General features: G+C 44.6%; 1 protein-coding gene across 1 annotated transcript in view; it reads right to left on the minus strand.

Annotated features, from left to right (window-relative positions):
* Nucleotides 1-769: 769 nt before the first annotated feature.
* The window catches only part of RBFOX2 (RNA binding protein, fox-1 homolog (C. elegans) 2), a 22,561-nt gene continuing 1,428 nt past the window's right edge, over nt 770-21,902 (minus strand). Inside the window, exons 2-9 of the mRNA XM_009699389.1 lie at nt 20,447-20,507; nt 17,999-18,052; nt 17,760-17,852; nt 16,527-16,659; nt 11,166-11,205; nt 3,208-3,296; nt 2,168-2,240; nt 770-1,019 (exon numbers count right to left, since the gene is read on the minus strand). Of these exons, the coding sequence (XP_009697691.1) occupies nt 975-1,019; nt 2,168-2,240; nt 3,208-3,296; nt 11,166-11,205; nt 16,527-16,659; nt 17,760-17,852; nt 17,999-18,052; nt 20,447-20,483 (564 nt within the window). The 5' untranslated portion in view covers nt 20,484-20,507 and the 3' untranslated portion in view covers nt 770-974. The remainder of the gene's footprint in view (nt 1,020-2,167; nt 2,241-3,207; nt 3,297-11,165; nt 11,206-16,526; nt 16,660-17,759; nt 17,853-17,998; nt 18,053-20,446; nt 20,508-21,902) is intronic.

The raw sequence follows: 21,902 nt of genomic DNA on the forward strand, positions 1-21,902 counted from the left end.
TCTGCTAGCTTTCTTCCTCTGCAAGGCTGCATCTGCTTCACCCCCACAAGTTTAACTGCTTGCTGTCCACAACAGAGGTACTCTGTGTGATGCTGCATTGCATCTGCCACTCCTCAAGGAAGGAAGCGGGGAAAGGGACAGCAAGGGAGAAAGATCTTGAAAAGGTGGAAGGAAAACTAAGATAATTACAGCCACCAGCAATGGACAGCAATCAGCTAAAATAAGTTGTGTCTGTGGGGGAAAGACCACCCTCATCAAAAACTCCTTTCCAATTCTTGTCCCCTATACAGCAGATAACAGCCAAAGTCTTTGGGCAGGTTGAGGAAATCTTCTCTTGCCAAGTCTAAAATCCTGACACTGCTTAAACTGTCCCAAACCTGTGCGTGTCAGATGGTGATAAAAACAAGGAAAGTCACTGCATTTCCCCCATTTCCAAATGACTATTTCCCACCAGCATTTAGGTCCCAGCCACAGCCAAAGAGTGCTTCCTTCTTGCAGACCAGAAACACAGCAGGTGGAGACTTCTCCCTCACGTCCTCCTGTCTCACAGGCACCAAGCACCAGACCCAGGGAAGCAACTCTGTCTGCGTGTTCCTGATTAATTGCATGATATCAGTTTCTAACAGCTTTCCTTATCGCTAATCGCCTTTTCCGTGATTGGTAGGATAAGCTATGCACCAACATACAGACACGGAAATGCATTATTTTTACCACAGTTAAAAAAACCCCAAAAATGAAAACAAAAAAACAAAAAAAATGCACAATCTTTGGAACAAAAGAATTAAAGGCAGAAATTTAAAGGAAAAAAAAATACATATTCAAAGAACATAGTGAGGTATAAAAAAGTATTTTCTCTTTTGTTTTTTTGTTTTTCCTCCTCGTCTTGCTATAGAGTTCCTCTACTAGTAAATATTGCAATAGCCAGGCCTCATGAACTGGGGGGGCTGTCCCACTTGCAGGGGGCTCACGTCACTTCAGTAGGGGGCAAATCGGCTGTAGCCACCTCGGTATAAACTCGCCTGTAGAAATCAAAGGAGAGAAGAGGAGGTTGTTAGGAGAACTGTGGAAGAAATACTCAGGACAGTACCCAAATGCTCTCAGATGGACTAACGGACATGTCCTGGCACTGACCCACCATCACCAGCACCTCTAAGAAGCAAGAGAGGAGAACCTTGCCTGCAAAACCAACGACATGGCTCAGGAGGACATCCTCATGGCCAGTCAGCTGGAGGTGAGGTTTGGCAAGTCTCAGTCAAAGGGAGTTCAGTACCACAGAGGGCACTTGTCAGTCCTAACCTCTGAGCCAGTGGTCTAGGTTGTCTTTACAGATAGCAGAGACCAGGACTTCTAAGATGCCCTTCACCTCACCTTAAGGTAAAGGTCTAAAATAGGCATGATGACCTGGTATCCTAGAAGTACCTGCTTCTCCTTCATCTACCCTAAAGAGAATTCACATGATAAGCTGAGGCTGAAACAGAGGTGCTACACTGCAGATATCTATATTTAGGTGTCTTTTCCTCCGAACACATTTGTATTCCAGCCTTCGCAATAACACAGATACTGTGCTGGCTAGCAGATGGGCAGGCATGTGTTTTCAGCAAGCTGCTCCACTCCCCTCCGATGCCAGCATACCTCATTCCTGCCCTTGTGTAACTACTCCTGGCAGGCAGGACATCACATCCTTCCACTAGTGGAAGAAGGAACCAAGTGGAGCAGCTTTGCTGCAAGATGTTACGAGAACAACTTATTCCCTTGCTTCCTAGAACCGACTTCTCAACATGCAACCTGAGCCTTTCAAATTAATGAAAGTGGCAAGAGAGGGCATCTTCCATCTCGTAACTACTGCTGATTTTTGCTCTATATATCACCTTGATACAGTTCTACTGATTTACCAACGATGTTCTGGCTCCTGGCATTTCTGGTCATTGTTTTACCATTTCCTTTGTACCAGGTGATGTGCAAGACCAAGTAATAACTGGTCTCCTACAACCTGGCTCCTTTCCTACTGCACACACACAAACAACTGGGAACACAGCACTGCAGCTAAGGACCTCCCTCCCTCAACAAGTAAGTTCTTCTGGGTGAAGTTTCACTACCTGATACCCAGTGAACAGCTGTTCCCCATGCCAGAAATGTGAAACAGCACAAGAAAGAAAATCCCACTTACCACAGCGCCAACTCCGTAGCTAGCGGCAGGGGCAAGGGCATGGTAAGGATCTGCTGTGTACACCCTGCCATAACTGAAGAGGGGAGAAAAGATACCAGGAAAAAAAAAAAAGAGAGAGAAAAAAAAAAGAGTCACTTTGGAGGGGCAGAGAAACAGCTGTCTGACCACAGGCAATGGAAGAAGCAGCATGCCCTTCTACACACATGTATGCATACATGCACACACATGCACACAGGCAGCCCCTCTTCGAAGAGATCCTATGGGCGTGCTGCCATGCATCATATGAGATGGGCGAGAGAACGGCCTGCAAGGAGGAATGTGGCAGAAGCCATGAGCTCGACCTGTAGGAAAGAGGTCAGCACCTTTGAAATGACAGCTAATGCATCCCTTACCTCTCGTGATGCAATTTGGGAGGAGAGTGACTGCTGGCACTAGCGCTACCAGCACGGTAACAGCTGCTAAATGGAAAGTGGTGAGGGATTCTCCAGAATGAGAAGGGAGTATAAACTTTAATGGTCTCGCATGCGCTAGGATTAAAACACGGCCTCACTGCACAGATGAAAAAATCTTAAGGCGAGCACTCTGATGATGATAATCCTTTGCATCTATACACAGCTGCTGGTTAAAGCATCCTAGAGTACTGCATGAGCTGAGCAATTCTTACTTTATGGATGGGGAAAGAAATGCACCCAGTGATTAAGCAACCTGCCCAGAGTCACAGAGCAAGGAGCTGGCAAGGCAAGCCAGGTCTTTTGACTCTGAGGCTGTAACCACACTGCCTGCTTTGTGCAGAGAATCACAAGGATACAGAAGAGGCCAGGATTTGTGCCAGCTCACACACATCGGAGAGCGATACTGCCCGGGAGCAGGGAGACAAACCGTGCATTCAAGTTTTGCATGTTGGGTTGTGCATGCATGTGTGCGTGTGCGAGTGCAAGTAAGGCAAAGAAACAGGGAAAGAAATACTGTAATGGATCAATGCTCCTTGAATCCCTGAGCATAGCAAACTAGCCCCCCCAAGACACCTCCCCCTTACATACCCATCGCTGTAAGCTGCTGCAGCGGCTGCAGCGGCCGTGGCTGCTGTTGCAGTAGCAGGCTGTGCATATCTGTAGGCTGCGTATCCACCCTGCAGGAGAGAAGAGAACTGACTTTACAGATACCTATCCACCCACGCAGAGTATTAAAAAATAAAATTTTTAAAAAAAAAAGTCACACACATCACAAGGAGAGGAAGCGTTTCAAACTGCATCAGCTCCCATGTCATGTCTATCGCAAGCATTGCCCATTAACTCATGTATATTCCTTTCCTCAGAAGGACCAGGGAGACTCTTCCATTACCCCGTTTAGCAGAAGGAATAAACTAAAGCAAGTCTGAGCATGGTTATATCCCAGCAGGAAATTAAATTTGGCATGGAGGAACTGAAAACCAGAAGAGAGCTGAAATCTTGCATACAATGTAATTTTTACGTCCCCTTCCTCTTACACCGGGGAAATCAAGAGGTGGGCACTTTCTGTGAAGTGTGTATTTTAGAAAGGGGACCGTTCAGAGAAATTCCTGGTTTTCCACCCCCCTTCTATCTCTTTTTTAAGCCTGGGAAACCCAAAAGGCTAGAATTTCATTTGGTCCAGATGTGTAAAAAGTATCAAGAGCCAGAGAGGCCAAACAGCAATCAGGAAAAGATGGTCAGAGAAGACAGTCCCTGGTGATCTCAGGGCTGGCAACAAGCAAACGTGACCTTGATACCAATCGACTGTTCTCCTCTCCCTCCACGTAAGAAGGAAACAAGTTGGGGGAAATTATGCCAGAACAGTCCGTACTGCTGCTGCATTTCTGCCCATGCTACACACCTGTAGTAAGGGTCTTTAAAATGCTTACACTGATAGGAGGTAGTTACTAACAAACATACTTACGGCTGGGTTGGCAAAATGTGAATCCTGACCCAGAGAAAGACCTGTGAGTCTCCTCCAGGAACTCTCACAAGGAGCTCTTGGGGCAGAGGAAGACCTGGCTCAGACAAGCAGCCTTCATCACACCCTGCAGCGATGAAGGATGGAGGCCAGCCGCCTTTCAGACCAGGGGCAAAGGCTGCACAGCAGGCAGCAAAGAGGGCTCTGAAGCCCAGGTTAGGTCTTTCTTTGTGTACGCTTCTGAACACATTTTTGTTAACTTGGGGGGGAGGGCGGCAATGGTAAATAAACCATGGCTTTGATTTGCTAGAAACACAACGAGCCATAAATAACATCGGAAAATTCCAGATTGCTTCTAGCTTTTTCTCCTCCTCAATTGACATTTCAGAGTCTGAAGGACCAGAAGGCAGGCTTATGCTCTTCACCTCCTGCATCAGCTCAATGTACCTCTACCACTTCTTCCCTACAGATTTTGTGTGTACATGTAACTAAGAGTACAACATCAGCTGTACTGCAGGACTGTGTGTTTGCTCAGCAGTGCTCAGTTTTGGGCCAGGTAGCTTTTAAATGAGAAGTAATGATTTAAAATTAATTTTGGTTGCTTTTGTGGGGCCTGCGTTAGCTCCAGGAAGGCTAACATGCTATCCAAAACACACCTGGGGACCCTTTCCTACTCCAGAGGAGAGGCTCTTACAGCCTCTTCAATCTTCTAGTTAACAGAAGAAAGAGTAATGCCAATCTACACCTCTGAAACACCACCACATTGCCTGAAAGAGATGTCATGTTACAGTTTTGCCCTTTTAATCTCATCTAGCTGCTTCAATCCCTGCATTTTGCACCAGGGGAAGTTCAGGTTGGATATTAGGAAGAACTTCTTCACTGTAAGAGTTGTTAGGCATTGGAATGGGCTCCCCAGGGAGATGGTGGAGTCACCATCCCTGGAGGTGTTCAAAAATCATTTAGATGTGCTGCTTCGAGACATGGTCTAGCGGGCATGGTGGTGTTGGGTAGAGTGGTGATGATCTTTGAGGTTTCTTCCGACCATAACGATTCTATGATTCTATGATTTCAGATTGATGGTTTGGGGAGGTTTAGCTTGGTTTTGGCATGCTATCACTGCACCACCATTACTCCCACCTCCAAAACGTGTTGGAGACAAGAGGAATGAGGTGCAGCCTTAATCCAAATCAAGCCTTCATTGACCTCACCAAATTAAGACAGAACTTCATACCAACATCATCATGCTAGTCCCTTAAGTTTACAAGCTTCCTGAATTCTTCATGGGGTCTGTCATTTGGGCATGGCATACGATGTGTTTTCGCCTGGCACCAAGCTCCGCAGGGCAGCCGGCTTCAGCGTGCACCCAGATTCCCATTCTGCCCCACACTTGCCAGCCACATTTCAGATCAGAAACCATTTCAAATGTGCCTGGCACATACTTTGAACATGACAGCAGGATGCAGTTTGAAACCAAAAAGGGTTATCATGTAATTCTCTTTTAACTCATGTCTCTCGTAAAGGAAAACAAAACCAAAACAGAACAAAAAAAGAAGAAAAGAAAAGAAGGGTTGGAATCAGGTGGGGGAGGGGGAAATGGCGTAACATTTATTAATCAAAATTAAAAACTAAGCATGCTGACATCTGGAGCTAGAACAACCAGCAAAGTCACCACGTTCAGACTCATATTGGCTAGTTCTATCCATCCCAGCATTCTCTTGGGACAGCAGTTCGCCCTAGGCTCTACCACAAGCTCAGTGAAGTACACAGCCTCAAGTACTAGAGCGTGCAGCCACAACAACCTGCTATTACGGAAACAGTCAGTCACCACTGGAGTTAACATTCCAACCTTAACGACTCCCGCAGCCTCCCGCCCTCGCCCCCCAAAATGGCTCCCACCCTAGCCCTGTCCCACACCACAATGTTAATAATTATAACAAGCAATAACCCATCTGTTATATCAGAGAAGGGAACAGAGACTCCACTGAGAGATTTAGAGCGGGATGTTAACATTTCTTCAGTCAACTGCACAACAAACAAAAAAAAAAAACACAGGAGAAATAATTCATTGGAGAAATGAAGTTAAGAAATAGCTGACATGTGTATTGCTTTTTAACCATGCACTGATGCAAAACTGAAGCTACTGTTAATTTAAAAAAAGAAAAAAAAAAGTCACAGGAGAGAGGTACACACGGAGGGGCAGACCCGCTCAGTTCAAAGCAGTCTGCAAATTCTACTTGTGTGTACTTCAAATAAAACCAAAAATGGGGATTATAATGGCCATGGCACGTTCCTGTCATAGGAGCAATGAGTGTGGACAGCTGGGGGATTTCTGACACGGGGATGTGTTTAGCATGACCAGCAGGTCCAAATATACCAAAACAGGGTGAAGGAAAGAGGGGAAAAGTTGCGGCTATTACTCGTTATTTCGTAAATGCTTTCACCGAGCTCTGGGACCAGTACAGAGCAAAGCAGACACTGTGCAGGTTGCCTTACCCAGCTGATGCTCCTGTTCTCCATAACCCAGGACCCACCTATAATTCCATCAATGTGTCTAAAGCCCTGGTCAGCTTGTTCAACGCACCAGTTATTTTCTCCTGCTACTCCTGATCACACACAACTTTAACTGGTACGCAGAGCTCATCCCTAACCTCAGCTACATGGTCCTACCACCTCTAGTGATTTCTGATGCCACTCACTTCAGTTACTCTAGTAAAAAAGAAACTATAACAGAATAGATCATCTTCAACAAACATGAACAAATGTTTCCCAATAAAAGAAATAATAATTTAAAAAAAAAAAAAAGGCCCTTGCTAGCTGCACCACACTCCTCCAGTGCCTCAGCCAAACTGCAACAGAAGACACCATCGAGTGGCATAGTCCCTGAAACCCAGGACAGCCATGCAAACTCCCACTCCATCTATTTAAGTGAAGTGATTCCACAGGGACAGGTTTACCCATCTAGGTTCAGTTTTTAAAATCTTTAGCCTCATCTCAAAAGACATGAGTGTGGCTGAGCTTCCTGCGAAGATGTTAAGTCAGAAACATTTCTATCGAAGGGACAGTTTAAACCCTGCCTCACCAAGGAAACAGGGGAACTAAGGAAAAGACTTATGAATTTTTACTGGGCAGCAAGTAACAACCAAAAGGACTGTCTAAATCCAAGACTGGTCCTTTCCCGTACCGTCTTCTGCATTGCCTAGGGAGCACGTGAGAGAGATGAACACAACCCTAAACGTTGCTTGTCTTATTTCAAGTTCGCTTTCTCTGAATATCCTGCCAGTGTTGCTGGGGCTGTGCTAAATCCCTCTGCCCATGTGAATGTATAGCGCTTGAGCCTATAGATCTCAATTGTCAAACAATCGTATTTGCTCAAGTATTCACAAAAGCCCAAATTTAAAATGACTCTTCCGTGATGTTATCGTCATCGGCTCACCAACGAAGCAAGAAAATATATTTTTTTAATTCCTCCTTTAACATTAGATGTTAGCTTTTTCAATATTGTCATATATTCTCTGAAATAACACCAACACAGTAAAGCAACATATGCAGGAAGCTGCAATCCCAACTAAAGCAGCGTTCCAATTACTGAGCATGTTAATGTAGATAAAGGAGCACTTTAAGACTACACAGTTCAGCTCAAAGTAAGTCCATCTTCTCTTCCACTCTTCAGGTCCGTATTAGGCGATCAATCCAATGAGAACATGAGGAAATCCAAAAACTACAGCTTACTATGTCAGTGTACTCTAGGGTATAAGCCTCCCTTTTCTTTTTCGCTTCTGCCTTTGACGGGCACACCAAGTGTGTTGCTGGCCCTCTTAACTCCAAAGGGCCTTTACGCCACTAAGACAGAAGCGTTCCCGTATCCTTGGAGAAATGTGTAACTCATGGTACCAGTCAGACATGTCTGACCTCCTGCCAGGTTTACACAGCGAGCCCGGTTTTAGGATTTTTCATTTATCATATCTCAAATGTGTCTTCTCCACCCCCAAACTGCCCTATAACAGAAGTTAAGAAGCAGAAAGGGCTAGAACCGTTCCCAGTATTTCTGTATTAGAAGGGTGGCATATGTGCACCAGGAATGAGCATGAATGAATTAAAAGAGGTGACAGGACAACGGTGTCCATTGCAGCAGGTGCTTCTACATGGTAATGGGACAAGCATGACCTTGTTAACCCTTCCACTGAATTGACAGTATTATTCTTTTTCTTTTTTTTTTTTTTTAATGAAATGCCACTCGGTGTGAAATCTGGACACACGCCGCCCTGCTACAGCGGGGGCTTGGATCACACATGAGTCTGCACTGCCCTAAAAAAGCCTCTGTTCCCATCTCTAATGTGGTGCTGGAATGGTTAGTATAATTCAGTTTTTTCCACTGCAATCCACAATCTGATCGGTTGGCAGGTCACACTGGCACTCCTACCTGAGGTATTTTAGCGCTAATGATTGGTTCCTGTAAGACTATTCTATAACAGAACACAGGAAGAGCAGTTCAAAAAAACACAGCTGTGGAAAGAAACAATCATACAAACAGCCCGCAGCGGGGCTCACCAGCCTTTTCTTTCCAGTGGATGCAAGCACGCTTTTCACAGGCAGGAGCGGTCTTCGCACGGGTGGGTTGGTTTGGGTTTCCCCCCCGCCGCCCAGATTGACCCCATTGTAGAAGAAAGATAACCTTTCTTATGATCCGAAATGAAGCCCTCTGCATCCTGGGGCAGGTTGTTTTTATGAATTCAGGTGTCTTGCCAGAGTGGGACGCATCCAACAAGAGATGGAATGCCTTCTTCACAGAAGAAATGGCTAGCAGGATGGTTGCCCCAGGAAAGAAAAAAAGGAGTGAGGAAGAGGAGGAGGAGGAAAATGAGAAATCGGTGCATAACATATATGTAGAAAAGGCAGCCCAAACTTTGGACACTTCCCTTTCATCTTGCCTACCACTAACCACTCCCTGCCAGATCAGCTCCTTTCCACCCTTCCTTGATACAACCCTACAGACTCAGAAGACCTAAGGAAACCTCAGTTTAACCTTCCCCCCCATCCTAACTGAAGTACCCTCTGCCATCCCTTCCACAATCTGGCCAAGCCTTTCACAGCAACCAGAGGGACAGAAGCACTGCAGTGAAAAGCATGACAAATCAGTGGGGCACAGGGACACTGTAATCATTCCACCTGTACCAAGCAAACTGTTTGGAACGGTAACTTCGTGTTTGGATTATGGTAACTTTTTCCCGAGCTCCATCGGAGGGCTCTGGGCAGCAATAACATAGGAAAAAAGCACCACCATCTCCCTTGATGAGCCCGCTCTTCTATCGTCCTGCTTTCTGACAGTGAGACCAGAGCCACCAACAGCAAAGTTGTCAGAAGTCCACTTAATGATTCTGACCTGACGGCTCGGTTTTGTGTTTCGTGATGCTACTGCACTGCAGCACCAAGCGGTTACGGGGATTCTTCATCACTGAAGTCTCTGTCCTTAAAACATGTTAAATAAGCCTTTCCTCCCCACCTGCAATGGAAGCTCTGAAGGAGCTTTCTCCAAAGAAATAGGGAGTAACCCTGGCCAGCCTTCCGTTTCAACATGACAACCTCTTATATGCTATGCTCTGAGGGAAGAGGCACTAAGCATTGCTCACTTGTTTGCTTACTTGCTGTAGCAAAGTCAGTGGTCTGTAAAGCTGGTGTTTTAGGAGTGAGGCGGGAAAACCCAGAACCCTCTGTAGTCCTTGACACAGTTTTATAAAGGAACACTTGACTAGGCAGATCAATTTTTAAAGGACTGCGCACACGACAGTATATGTAAGAATGAAGAAATGCACCCAATATCTCTATGCTCAGAGAGCATGTCTTCCAACCGCTGTAACTGTGTTGGGAAAAGCGCCTTTGTACAAGACTTGACCCTCCATATAAGCCAACAAAATCCAAAAGCTAATTCCATCCATTATCTTAAGTCTAACCCCAGGGTCCTCTTTATAAATGTCAGGAGTAGCACCTTCAACAGCAGCAGGGATGTGAAATCCACGCCGACAACTGTGCTGCTACCCAATACAAAACTTCCCCAGCTCCAAAGAGCTATTACCTATGATACCACGAAAGGGAACTCTGCTAGAGCTGGGCAGGCAACAAGTTGCGAGGGCTGTGGCGGATCTGAACGTTTTGGCTTTGAAAGGCATATTCCTACCATAGCTGCTCTGCAACAGCTCTCCTTCAGAGAGGAAACTGCTTTTCTCACTGGCCGCTCAGAATCCCTCCATCCACGACCCACCTAGGTATAGACACGTGCCCTGGAGATCGGCTATACAGACTGGCTGGGTAGGACAAAGACAATGACAGGACAAAGTCTCCCGTGGTATCAGAGCTAATTCCCAGACAGGAGGAGGCTGCTGACTCTTCTAACCGAACATCTCCACGTATTTGTACTTTACAATTCCCCAAAGAGGTGAGAGAATCTAGCCTATTTAGGTACCATTTCTACCAGCAAAATGAGATGTCAGTTTTCACTCTAGCATCTCAGTCTCCATTTTTAATCAGTCCCAGTGTCTTCCCCAAAGGGATAATCTCCACATCCCAGTGGCACATGAACATTTTTAAACACACAGCTCGCTCAGTTTAGTGTGGGCTGCAGAAATCAAACCTGAAAGGGCCCCAAGAGGGGAGAGAAAGGGGAGGGTGGAGGGGGGAGAAGGAAAGGGAAGGTCTGAGGCTAAACCAGTCCTGTTATTTTTATATCCAAATTATGTAAACGAGAGAAGTGTTGAGAGAAATTTTAATTCACTGATCATCTCTCAGGTTGATTAGTAGCAGTGTGCATGTGGGGGACAGGACACCCAGTAAACTGACCCTTGGCAATGATCAGGAAACCCAAAGGCTTAGGTCTTGCACCCAGGGGCAAGCGCAGTGACAGAGAAGCATGCTTGCATTCCTAAATATATAAATATATATATCCACAAGGAAGAAGAAAATTAAAGTAAATGATATTTTAAAAAAACCAAACCAAACCAAACAAACAAACCAAAAGAAACAAAATAAAATAATAAAAAAAAAAGGCTGGCTTGTCAGGGGTTGGGGACGAGAAGGCTCCGGTGTGTGTACTTACATAGAGGTCAGCACCGTAAAATCCGTCCTGGTAAACCACACTGCAGAAAATCCACACAAAAACAAAAAAACAAAAAACAAAAAACAAAAGAACAGAAAACACATTCCGGTTATTGAGGACGGCAGCATGCACATGCATTTTACACAGGCAGGTGATGTATGAATCCACAACCTGGGCTTTTGGCAGGAGCAAATCAGCGAGAGAATGTGTGTGCGCACGCACGCTAGACGGCTCCAAGTCATCTTCCATGGCATGCAAAAGGGGAAGGGGCAGGCAGAGGGGGAGACAGTATGCAAAGGAGAGAGGGAGGGGAACCACCATCTTGTACAATAAATATAGACTCAAAAAGATCTGATGTCCTGAAGAAGAGAAACAAGGGTTTAGAAACCTCCACTCCGGTTATTCTCCTGGAATGATTTTAGTTACCCCCTAAACACATGGAAACATTGGCTTCGTGAAGTGGGCTTGCGAAACTGAGGAGCCCCTCAGAAGGGATCCCACAGGGGCTGGAGTCACCTATGTCAGAAGCACGTTTCTGAGAGCTGGGTATGATTAACGTATTTCGAGTTTCACAGGGCTGCATGACTTTGTTTCTGACATCCATACATCACCTGCTTTTACCCTGCACATTAGACATGCGATAAGATTTGGCTGATCACACAAGCATGCAAAGTAGTATTATTCAGCATCTTAAAGAACTGATGCAACACCTCAGGAAAACAAGTCAATCAATTCTGATCAAAGTAAACACAGAGAAATGTAATTAAAAAGAAAAAACCAAAAATACCCACAATGCATTGCTTTCACAAGCAGAGATAATGAGCTAAAAAGGTTAGGTGACTGGTCCAAGGTCCGAGAATTGAAAGGTGCAGTGGGAGTCCCTGGTAGTAACGACCTATTCTGTAGCAGAGAGGAGCAACTGGAAGGGTTTCCACGGGATGGTGCTTTTTCTGCTTTAAGCCATAGTTTTCTTTCTCTCAGAACTTCAAGCAGGAAAACTGTTAAACCAGAGCCTGGGGTTCCCAAAGAGCCACTCTTACCATAAGACTATGCAGCTCGCTTTGGGGACAGGGGTTGGGGAAGGACGAGGAAGGAAGAAGGGGATGCCCCCCACCCGTTTGAGTTCAGCGTGTGCTTCATACTGAGGAATTTCCTCCTGCTTTGTCCTCTGAATAGCTCCACACGAACTTGCTCAAGGCTTTAAAAAGCATTAAGCCCCACCACCTGTGATGTTCATGGATCTGACATGCATGACTTACCAGTAGCATTAAGGAAAAAGAAGGTATAGAACACTAGCTTTTCTTTTGATTATCATTTTTTACTCATCAGATGGAATGTGAAATGCTGCCAAGAGCCTGCCACCCTCAGACACCCACCTATCGTAAAGCACGCACACACACAAAAAAGCCCAGCAGATCTTGCCAAAATTCTGCATGCTATTACTAAAAAATAAAATAAAATTAAAAAAAAATGTGTTGCAGTGTTAGCTACTGCTTGAATAATTTAGTTTTGCTGTCTTCCCCAGGAAAAGTACACTCCATTCCCAATGGACAAAGTTACTGTGGTCTCCAAGAGTGTTTGGAGCAGATATGAAGATAGACACCCTTGTTAGAGGAAGAGGGGAGCCACTTCAGCAGGGAGAAGCAGGCCATAAGATCATGTTTGTTGAAGCTAAATTTTTACAATCGCATAACAAAGAATTTGGCTCCTGGGGCAGTGACTTACATTGCTGGGTTCTCTATCTAGGACCAGGAGTGTTTTAGCAGTGATACTCCACCTGCTCCTGCAGGAAAGGCAAACGCACGACAGAGGAAGTGACTGTTGGTTTATGAACAGGTTAGCACTTTTAACAGTTATTCCGAACACAGTCAGTTGGATGAATATAAGCATTACCACATTGGATCAGGCCACTATTCCTGTAACTAAGAATCCTCTCAGCAAGAGATGCTAGCATCAGCTCTCCAGAGAAAACTGCAAGGAACACTAATAACAGGCAAGAGTAAGACTTCCTGGGTTCAAAAACAACCTTCGTCTCTCCTTCAGTTAGCAATTGACTGACACTGACTGCCAGGGCTGAAATTTAGCAAGGTTTATTTACACGCTAGAATATCCATATTTGTGATTCTTAATGCTAGCAAAAATGGAGAGAATTCCTTCATTTGAGAACCACAGAGACCATTCTGGTTATGTATATTAACCAGAAGCATAAAGCAGCCCAGCAGATCTCAGTGGCATCTGCAAAAAGCCCACTAGCTGAGCTAAAACACATCCACAAGAAAAAGGAATATGATGGCTGCTTTACAAAACCAGTATGTCATTTAGGTGTACCAACAGTTGACTGTGTTGTAAAAAGAAACCAAAAAACTACTCCAAACCCCCATAGCTCCCTACTGCCTTATATCTAGTCTGACTTTTATCTACTTTTGACTTTGAGTCAGTGAATCCTCTATTTACACTCCTAGACTAAATTATTCTTTACTATGGCAAACCTGCTCTTCATATGGCTACTTAATGACCATGAACAAGTCAATGCCTAACCTATAGTTTAAGAAATAAAATTGATCAATATTATTTAGTTTTCAGAGTTTTATAGTAGGCAAGGTTTTTTTTGAGACTGACTGACTTCTCACAGCTTTTGATCTGAAGTGTAATCTGTCAGCTTTTCTGTTTACAAAGCATGGCTGCTACAAACCAGGGCAATGTTCCAGTACAGATTTTACTCATGCTATGTATCAGAGCTTATGATGTCTCCTTACTTCTACTGAATGCTGCCCTGGTTATAAATTAAAGGTTGCATTTGTATTCTGAGGTCAGCCTCAGGTGATTATCTAACATTGTGTCCAATGGTCTGAGCAATTGCTTTCTAAGGTATGAATAGCCTTCCCTGGATAAAGGTCCACGTCCATATGCAAGTATGGACATTCCACATATGCATTAGTAAATCTTTGAGGTCTTGAAATAAATGTCAGAACTATTAAGAAATGATTTCTTGCACCTTCCTCTGGAGTATCTAGCACTAGACACTGTCACAACTTTCTCCAACCTGAATGGTCCTCAGGTCTGATCCAGTATGGCAATTCCAACAAGCTTTTATTAATCTACATTCTGTATTTTTTTAAGTCTGCTAAGCCCTCAAATGCAGCGATACCACTAAGTTTTGAAATTTAAAACTTAAACACCACTGAGTTTTGTGAAAACCAATTCCTTCTACCAGGTTTGAGTTAACCTGCAGCTTACTTTACTGTCTTCATCCACATTACTCACTATGTCTTGATCACTCGTGTTGCTGACTGATCTTACGGTGTCATCTTTCCACTGGCCAGGAGGAAAGTAACTGATGTGGGGTAAGGTGTCATGAATGTGTGCCTGCCCCTGACTCCATGGAGGTCAACGGTGTCCACAAGGAGCGGTGACTGTCCTACAGGTTACTGCAACACGGAACTGAATAGCACATTTTTCCCTCTACAAAATATCTGGTAGAGATTCAGACTATGGTGAAAATAAACATCAGAATTAGTTAATTACTTCCCAGTGCTTGTGACTAGGGATGGTTCTGGGCCATTTGTGAACCTGCCTTGTTTACTGCTGCCCTGCAAACGTTAACTGGACAGTACGTTGCCCATGAAGACATGAAATCAGTCAGTAGGGTCAGACAAACTCAACGTAATGTAAGTAAACACAGTCATGAGACAGTATTTGGAAGGGATAATCATTGGAGCCTGGCCTGTATTCCAAATGGAAATAAACCTTTTATACAGGACTCAGGCTGGATTTATATCAAAGATCAGCCTGGAGTCCCTCCCAGTGCGCCACTCATGACAGCCTCTTGCTAGGAATGCTCCAGCCGTTACTCCCAGGGATGAAGAGCACATCCCTCCTCCCCGGTGCAAGTATTTCATATTCTGCTAGACGGCAGACTTAGCTCAGCTTTGCTTCTCTGTTTCACTGTGGAGCGCTTCCTAATAAAACTGGACTGGGTCATTTTTAGAGCAACAGACAGACAAGTTGCAGGTCAGAGGCTATGGTTAGAGGATATAGAATATGAACTAGGAGCAGTGGCAAAAAGAGGTGGACCTGAAAACCCAGAAGAAACACTCTGTTCGGAAGGCCAATGTGTTCAGACATGAGGTTTCACTTAAAGTCTTCTGGCAAATTAAATACAAACATCGCCAGATTTGCTGGAGAGCAAAGCTAGACAGATACAAGACCACTGCAGCTTGCTTCCTTGAGCTCTACTTTAAAGATCGGTCTGGACTCTAAAAAGAAAGGGCCACAGTAGCTGTCACCCCTTAATCTGCTACAGAAGGTATTGCAAGCTTATCCAGCATATATCAGGCCAGCTCCTTGCACTGATGTGTGTGGCTTCCACCTTCCTTTTTAATAAAATATTTATAATTTACTTTCTTCCCTTTTGGGGCTAGTCTAAAGGAAAAAAGGGTCAGTCCACTTCTCTGTGTTGGAGGATTCACTCCTACTCCTATTCTTTCTGAGAACGTTGCATGGAAAATATGGCAAGTAAAATTCCAGAGACAGGCAATATGAATAAAGCATCCTCAACACCAGAAACAAAAAGAGACAATTTGGAAGGGATTTGCTGATTTATCTGTCATTCCATCACACTTAAACAGACAAACAAAACCCCAAAACAAAACTCACATACAAATCTAGCTGCCTGTACAGCAGAACGCTTTTCCGTTACAGTATCTATTCCACTGCATTACTAGCAAAAGTCAGAGGGTAAAGAATGCTAAGGCTATGCATTTACCATCGCTTCGTACAACAGTTAGAAGAATGCTGCACTTTTCTTCTCCCTATATCCCAAACACTCCCAGCTTTAAATTAATGGACTTGATTAATCTTTGTTTTAAACCTTTTTAAACCGTCTCCAACAAAGAAAGCAAATCCATTGTGGGTAACTGGCTCTTCTGTGTCCTACTGCCAGATGGTGAGGCATGAAGGTAATGGATAATATTCCTCATTCCTGGATATGAAAACGCAAATGGAGTGCAAAGAGCAGAACCTTTTCAGAAATTTTAGACCTTCTCTCTTTGTGTCCTTCTCAGCAGCACTATAACATATTGGGTCAATGGAGGACGAATACCACGTAGATGAATAGAGAAATTATGAGAAGGAATCCATCAGCGCTTTAAGCTGTTGCAAGTACTGACAATTGTTCCAGTCAAGAACTTAACACAGAAAAATTTAGATTTGCCCCCACTGGATGCCATCATGTGCAGAACGCTCTGGCACTAGCAATATCCTGACTCTCACCATCCAGACAATTTTAGTTATTTTTTGGTTAACCGATTAGCTATTTGACACGGTTGTGCAGAGCACTCTGCTCTCGTGACCAGTGCTTACCCTGGGTAGGCAGGGATGGCTGTGGGAGGTACCGCCCGGACTGCCCCATACACTGTCCTTCCTCGGCCCCTCAGATGGGCTCCCCGAAACGCGGCTGCTGTGGTGGCTGCAGTAGGATAGGGGAAGCCTGGAACTGTAAAGACAGACAAGGTGGAGGGTGAAAAGAATCCGAGCTCCTGCCCAGACAACAACCATCTGCTTCAAACAAAGTGACACAAGAGCTCCACAGCGGTGGGACATTTTGCATCAGTCCTGCAGAGGGGCATGCTTATAACCCAGCAAGCATCCGATACATACTCCCTGCTACACCATGGCCTTTGGGGGAGGAGGGGTTGCAGAGAGGTTTGGCATGCAAGAGGTTAATGCTTTGGCATGCCTCACCCACCACAAACAGGGTACAAATCCCCCCGCCTTTTGACACCGCCATGCAGTCTGGTTAGAGTCTGAGAAGCGCAGAGAGTTACTATCAATACAGCAGGCGGCTCTTCCAAAACTGCAGAGGCTCTTAAAAATAATTTGTCAAGAGGCCCTTAAAGTCAACCAACTTACATCAGTCTCTTCCCTCCTTTCCCCTCCCACTCTTTGCCACCCAATCCTCTGTATGTTCATTTTAAAGCCTGAAAGACAAGATAGCCCATATAACAGCAGCAGAAATTTCCCAAAAAGTGCCGGTTTACTGAGAGCCCACCTTCGTTTAACAAGCGTGACCAGTAACTGGCTCCATGTATAGTGGGGCCTGCTTTATTACGCTTTACACTGGAGTAAACTGGCTCGTGATGACATGACGTAAAAACCTTAGAGGCATCTGCAAATACGTAATAAACAGATACCGAGAGAAAAAAAAGCAAACCCAACCCAACGTGCGTCCAGGTGCATGCCGCCAAGGGCCCTGCGGGCTCGCAGTTTAGCAGCTTGTATAATATGTACTTTAGGGATTTGTCTGTTTGGTTTCTTTGATTTCAAAAGCGGGAGGGGGGCAAGGGAATGGCCTATTCCTTACACACACCCTCCCCTTGTTCTACAGCCTCCTCATCGCTCAGACAGACCCATTCACCAGTACAGAAACACACTGCAGATGAACAAGTTACAGCAACTGCACAGTATACTTTGGCTCAAGGTAAACTCATTCCCATCCTTTCAAGTATATATTATACAGACTGGAGAGAAGAAGGGTAACAGGTCATTGTTAACTCAAGCACAGTAACAATACAGGGGCCAACTGGGGCTACTTACTGATTAAAGGAATGTAAGTGTTAATACCCCCCCTTCCTGACAGGGGCACTGCGGCGTCATTGCCCAGCGAGACATCTGCTTGAAAGCTGGACGCTAATTTAATTTTAAAAAGAATAAAAAACAAAACAAAACAAAAAACACAAAACGTAAAAAGGTTATAAAGAAACAGCAGTTTGAGAACATAAACAAACACCACTGCAGTTAAATGGCAGAAGTGGAAGTGTCTACTTAAGCTCTACCTGCATATAACTCAGGGCCGTACACCGCTCCAACCACAGGACTCAACTTCCAACCTGAAACAACAAAGACTGCAGTGAATGCCAAAATCTACACCAAGAGAAGGAGAGGGCAGCGTGGGTAGGGGGAACGGTCTCTTGCATGCGCCCCAGCTTCACATGCACAGCTCTTTTGAATTTCTGCTTCGCCTCAATCCCCCTTGGTGTAGATGGAGGCCAACTGCCTTTTTCTAATGTCAAGTTCTAGGTACGGGTCACTGTAGCAGAGGGAACAGCAAAACATCAACTGATCCGCAGCACGGCAGAGGCACCGCTGAGGGAATGCCAACTACCTTATATGCATATTTGTCACGAGCACCCTGCGTTCCCTGCGTGAACCTTGCTGCCAGCTCCTCCAGCTCCTCCCTGCTTTCACCAGGAATGCTGCGGATCCAAAACCTCTCTAAAGCCGCCGGCCCAGACTGTCATCCTGGGCAAGTCAATTCATGGCCTTCAACTCTCAAAGCATCCTTCCGTCTTATTTGCTAGAGATCTGCTCAAAAGTGACAGCATCTGACTTTCTTCATTAACTGAATTAGACGACTATGGTGCAGAAAAGCAATTCAGTCTATTCATCTCACATTTTCTCCTGTTATTTTAGTATCTCCTGTCTTCTTTATGCTGGTTTTCAGGTAAAAGCCTTCCCAGAGAATTGATTTTAATATCATCTGGATAATTGGCAAGAACTGCAAATCATCAACATAAAACCTACAACAGAATAGTGCTTAAAGAAGTTATCACTGGGGTATGAGGAGGAACACATTTCCAGTCAGATCTAAAAACCTATCTGTCCTCCCCCCTCACCTTTCTATCAGGGAGAGAAGGGGTATAAAGCTAACAACATGATCTGGGCTGGCTTCCACAAAGCATTCCTTTCAGGAAAGATCTCAGCTGCTCAGCTAGCAAACACACAGGTATTTTGATCTAAATAAACCCATACCTTTCCTCTGTCTTGGAGTCCCAATACACTTACTGCACTTTAACACCTCTACCCAGCCTAGAAACCATATGAACAACTTTGTGAACTGCAACCCATCAACATGATCCCTTCACCTGCTGGCAGAGGATCGGTGAAAGATGCAACGCATGCTCCCCCGGCAAGACTGGGCAGGCTGCTGCTGCGCTGCCCACCTTGATGTCAAAATACTCAAGTGAGTGGCAGCAACGAGAAGACTAGGATCAACCCTCAAATTTAACAACAGTCATACGACCACTCATCAGTAAGCCTTAAGCCTGGCCTAATACTAAATACTTGTGTAGCTTTAAAGCTGGCTTTAAATTGCTGGCTGCGAAAGCAAAATATTCCTCCCTATTATCAGGTTTTCACAAGCAAGCCAAGTTTTGCTACTGAACAGTCATACCAATTTTCTGCCCTTGTTTTCAGCACAATATAATATGGCTGTGTTGCCTTTTGCTACAAAACCTCCTGGTTCCTTTCAGACACTGAGACTCAGAATCCCAGCCTTTCTGTGTGGCCCTGTTTCCCCAGTTCTGTAATCAAACTAAGATTTATCTGCCAAGAGCCACAAAACAAGTCAGTAGCAGAGCCACAAATACAATTCATACCTTCTGACTTCTCTGAGTCTTAAGCTGTAATCAAAACGGATTCTCACACTAGCAACTACCTACACGCAGCTTCCTGCCTTGTTGAAGCTGTTTGAGAACATTTTCAGACCAGATCTGGAGAACTTTTCTGCCTGTTTCAGGACAAAGACTCAGATTCAAAATCTCTTATCAAAACAGCATTCAATTCTGTTGGGAGAAGAACGACTTTTTATGCTATACATGCCTATGCAATAAAATTACTGCACAGACAGAAGCACCAAAATATCCTGATGAAACAGGATTCTTCATTATCCAGACAACTTGGTCTTTCTCTATTCAGGTTCACTGGAAAAAGACTGAACACAGCCACAGTTTGTAACAAAAAGCAAGCAAACAAGCAGCGCAATGCCTCTGTTTTCCCGGCTGCTTGGGGAACAGCTGTACTTTTACAGTTAGAACCCAAACTGAGATATATCCAATTATGTATCTTAAGCTATGCTTTTGAATTCGTACTTAGGTATCTACGTGATGGCAATGAGACCTAGGAGTTCTGCACATCCCACCGTACAGCATCAGCTTGCAGTAGTGGTAGGCAACCCAATGGTCTTTGGCTTCTTTATCCAGCTTGGCCACGTTGGGCACATCACTACTCCTCTCTGTCCCCACTTCTCCATCTGCAAGATGGTATTCCTCCATAAACGCTTAAGGGCTATACTAAAGAATAATGCTATAAATTAGGGTTTGTGGAGTTTTGTTGGTTTCTTTGGGGTTTGGTTTTTTTTTGGTCCTGAGAAGAGGTCATGACTTTTCCCTTTTGTTTTTCTTCCAACTTTTCAGCTCATCATTAGTACAAACGGTCTCTCTTACCATTTGCGTAAGGTGTGACCATCTTCTTATTGGTCATCACTCGCGCAGTGGCATTGTTAACCTAAAAGTAAGAAAGGGGAGGGGGAGGAGAGGGAAGGAAGCATAGGACATTAGGGAAAATGTTGGAAAACTCTCAGATACCACACACATACACACACTATACTTCTCTGAGCAAAAGAAAATTAAACAACTAATTTTACAAGAATGCAATCTTTAAATTACTTTTAACAGTTGCCATTTAATTATCAAAGTTACAGCTAAACGTGGCACTTTAAAGTTATGCATTAAACAAAAGGCCAACGAGAGTAACGTGTAGATTCTCCACCGCCCTGCCACCCCTTGGCGTGTGCTTATTTTCAGCTCACTGAGCGAAAGGGCAAAACTCTGGAGGTTTTGTCCAGGTTCTGTTCGAGAGGCAGCAATAATTCCTCCAGCCCAGGGCAGAGGAACCGAACCAGGTGATGCAAAAGCTGACTTGTTTCTCAAGCTCACCGTTGGGACTGGGGCCCAGCAGGTCACCGGCAGGCAGACTTTTTAGAGAGGAAAAGGTTGGAGTCCATCAGGTTTAGATTTGAACTCCCAAGGCTTGAGGAGAATTCTGGAACGTCACCAAGCACGTGGACGGTCTACGTTCACTGATTTCCTCTCCATCCCTTTCAAATCTTTTTACAGATTACTTTTTCCTTTCTCATGGAGCAAAAAGAGAAATATACAACAGTAGATCTGGGTCTTTTTTTGGTTTTATTGTGCCCTCCACCCTCTTTACAGAGCTCTGCACAGTTCCAAGCAGTTTGATCGCTCAAGCAAGTGGGGTGTTACCACAGAGATGGTGCTGATAAAGAAAAGATGGACCAGTTTGGAAGCCAAGTTACTGCAGCCCCGTGTCAGACAGCCTCAAAGTTCTTGCAAGGAGGGTGAAGTCTTTATACAACATCAATAATTTATCAAAACCCCTGCCAAATACAAATTGAGGACAGGGTGAAGAAGAAAAAAAAAAGGATATAAAAATAAAAGCTGCCTTGGGCCCTTGAGACTTACGGATGGTGAGCGTACAGAGGGTGGGGAGTCTGGAGCTACATTTACTCTCGTTTCAGCCCCAAAACAATAGAAACATTACACATTTAAAAAGAAAGAATGGGAAACAACAATGATGAGACTGAGAGCATGCAGTTAAACACACACAGATAAAAGAAAGAAAGAAAAAAAAAAAACAAAACACAATTGATTCAGGGGGTGGGGAGGGGAGGAGGGAGGAGATAGGGTCTCACAGACAATCATTAAGATGGAGCGAGTGCCTGAAATCAGCTGCTACAGCAAAGTGCAACACAAGCACTTAAAGGAAAAATTGCCAGAACCGATCAGAAACCACCAGTCAGCAAAGAGACCAACAGCTGCATTTAATAAGTAAAGAAATAAACGGGGGGGGGGGGGGGGGGGGGGGCGAGGAGAAAAAAAA

Source organism: Cariama cristata, unplaced genomic scaffold (genome assembly GCF_000690535.1).
Source record: "Cariama cristata isolate BGI_N322 unplaced genomic scaffold, ASM69053v1 scaffold994, whole genome shotgun sequence".
In the NCBI taxonomy this organism is placed as follows: Eukaryota; Metazoa; Chordata; class Aves; order Cariamiformes; family Cariamidae; genus Cariama; species Cariama cristata.